The following is a 2,689-nucleotide window of genomic DNA, read 5'->3' as shown; positions in this document are numbered from 1 at the left end:
ACCGCACGCTCCCCAGGGGTCCCCGATGACGTCCAGGCGGTGATGGAGCCTCGCGGGTCTCCCCAGAGGTGCCCCCCAGCCAAAGCCGGAGGGGGTCACACACTGCTCCCGTGGGGGCTCGGAGCTTTCTCAGCTCGGTGCCAACCCGTGCCGGGCTCCCCCCGCCTTTGTCCTCGCCGATTTGGGGCACATGACTGTTAATCTGCGTAGGCAGCTGCCAGTGCCCAGCACCCTCTGCCAGGGCACCCCCGGCACCCCCCAGCTCCGGGCACTCCAGCACCTCCTGAGCCCCCCACCAGCTCCGGATGCTCCAGCACCCACTGCTCGAGCGCAGCACCCCCAGCACCCCATAGCTCTAGTCCCTCTGGCTCCAGCACCCACAACCTGCGGCTGTTCTAGGGATGCTTCTGGGGCTCTCCCCACGCTGCCACGAGGGAGTAAGCTGCAAAGTCCGTTTCCACACTCTTCAACCCCAAAAACTATCTGGGGAACCCCCCTCTGCTCGCCTCAACCGGGCACTGCCTCATCCTCCCCCCCAGTCCTGCCTGGAAGGTCGCTCCCAAGGACATCCGCAGTCCCGGGGACACGAGCGGCCCTTGGGACACCCCGGAGCGGGTGGGAGGTGTCCCCCATCCCAAATAAAGCCCCCTGGGAGCAGGAGGGAGCTGGGTGTCTGGTGGGATATGGCTGGAGCAGCTCTGGCATCAGGCACATCTGGAGCTGCTGGACACTGGATTTGGGCAGTCGGGATATGGGTTTGATCCCCTTGACCCTGGCTGGGACTGGAGCTTAACTGGGACATGCCTGGAATTCCAGGCTGGGAACAAGGCAAGGGCTCTCTGTGCCCCAGGGGGCATACAGATTACGGATTGCAGGGTTTGGATCTTGGATCCTGGCTGGGCTGTGCCGGAGGCTCCGGAAGGAAGGGCCAGGCAGGACCAGGCCGGGCTGTCCCACGCCACTGTGACGCCTCCCGCTCTCCCTGTCCCCAGATAAAATCTGTGACCAGATCAGTGACGCCGTCCTGGATGCCCACCTCAAGCAGGACCCTGATGCCAAGGTGGCCTGTGGTGAGTGGGGGCACCGGGGGACAGTGGGTGGGTGACGCCAGTGGTGACACCGCTCTGACGTCACCTTGTCCCTACAGAGACGGTGGCCAAGACCGGGATGATCCTGCTGGCAGGGGAGATCACCTCCCGGGCCAACGTGGACTACCAGAAGGTGGTCCGGGACACCATCCGGCACATCGGCTACGACGACTCTTCCAAAGGTGCGTCCGGGGTGTCCCCAGCTGGGTGGCAGCACAGGGGTGGCACCGGGCTCACCAACAGCCTCCCCCCCCAGGCTTTGACTACAAGACGTGCAACGTGCTGGTGGCCCTGGAGCAGCAGTCCCCGGACATCGCCCAGGGCGTGCACCTGGACCGCAGCGAGGAGGACATCGGCGCCGGGGACCAGGTGAGAGCAGTGCGGGGCTGCCGCGGGGTCAGTGGGGCGGGGTGGGACCCTGCAGTGTGACTGGGGCTGGGGTGGGACCCCGCAGTGTGAGCAGGCTGGGGTGTGACCCCCCCGTCCCTGTCGGCAGGGGCTGATGTTCGGGTACGCCACGGATGAGACGGAGGAGTGCATGCCCCTGACCATTGTGCTGGCACACAAGCTCAACGCCAAGCTGGCCGAGCTGCGCCGCAGCGGAGCCCTGCCCTGGCTGCGCCCCGACTCCAAGACACAGGTGAGGTGCTGGTGGGTCTCCAAACCCCCGGGGAGCCCCCTGCTCCCCCCTAGCGGCCCCTGACCCGTGTCCCCTGGCAGGTGACGGTGCAGTACATGCAGGACCGCGGGGCCGTGATCCCCATCCGGGTGCACACCATCGTGATCTCGGTGCAGCACGACGAGGACGTGTGTCTGGACGAGATGCGCGATGCCCTCAAGGAGAAGGTCATCAAGGCTGTGGTGCCCCCCAAGTACCTGGACGACGACACCATCTACCACCTGCAGCCCAGCGGGCGCTTCGTCATCGGCGGGCCCCAGGTGCGGCCGAGGGCACCGTGGTGGCGGCACTGTGGTGACCACAGTGACGGTGGTGGTGACGGCATGGCGGTGGCACGTTTGTGGTGGTGGCAGTGGTGGCACAGTGGTGGTCACAGCGTAGCAGTCACGGGTGTGGTGGTGGCAGTGACGGTGCAGTGACGGCTTGGTGGCGACGGTGGTGCCACGCTGGTGGTGACGCTGGTGACAGTGCTGGTGCTGCTGCTGACACTGGTGACAGTGCCGGCACACAGCTGTGACACTGCTGTCCCCCGCAGGGCGACGCGGGGCTGACGGGCCGTAAGATCATCGTGGACACGTACGGGGGCTGGGGGGCCCACGGCGGCGGCGCCTTCTCGGGCAAGGACTACACCAAGGTGGATCGCTCGGCCGCCTACGCCGCGCGCTGGGTGGCCAAGTCCTTGGTGAAGGCCGGGCTGTGCCGCAGGGTGCTGGTCCAGGTGGGTGCTGGGCAGGGGGGGCCGTCCGGAGGGGCCCGGTCCAGGCAGGGACTTGGCCTCACCCGCAGCCCCCCCGCAGGTCTCATACGCCATCGGGGTCTCGCACCCCTTGTCCATCTCCATCTTCCACTACGGCACCTCCCAGAAGAGCGAGCGGGAGCTGCTGGAGATCGTCAAGAAGAATTTTGACCTGCGGCCCGGGGT

The 2,689-nt window shown here is 66.8% G+C and overlaps 1 protein-coding gene across 1 annotated transcript in view; it reads left to right on the top strand.

The window, feature by feature from the left end:
- Positions 1-973: 973 nt before the first annotated feature.
- LOC103753925 (S-adenosylmethionine synthase) overlaps positions 974-2,689 on the top strand; it is a gene marked incomplete at its 5' end in the record, with an annotated part of 5,052 nt that continues 3,336 nt past the window's right edge. The window contains 7 exons of the mRNA XM_029963942.1: positions 974-1,070; positions 1,148-1,270; positions 1,345-1,457; positions 1,585-1,728; positions 1,809-2,027; positions 2,303-2,485; positions 2,565-2,687. Of these exons, the coding sequence (XP_029819802.1) occupies positions 974-1,070; positions 1,148-1,270; positions 1,345-1,457; positions 1,585-1,728; positions 1,809-2,027; positions 2,303-2,485; positions 2,565-2,687 (1,002 nt within the window). The remainder of the gene's footprint in view (positions 1,071-1,147; positions 1,271-1,344; positions 1,458-1,584; positions 1,729-1,808; positions 2,028-2,302; positions 2,486-2,564; positions 2,688-2,689) is intronic.

This window comes from Manacus vitellinus, unplaced genomic scaffold (genome assembly GCF_001715985.3).
Source record: "Manacus vitellinus isolate BGI_N305 unplaced genomic scaffold, ASM171598v3 scaffold_105_pilon, whole genome shotgun sequence".
In the NCBI taxonomy this organism is placed as follows: domain Eukaryota; kingdom Metazoa; phylum Chordata; class Aves; order Passeriformes; family Pipridae; genus Manacus; species Manacus vitellinus.
The sequence above is the reverse complement of the archived record's forward strand: the minus strand, read 5'-3'. Positions and strand labels throughout refer to the sequence as shown.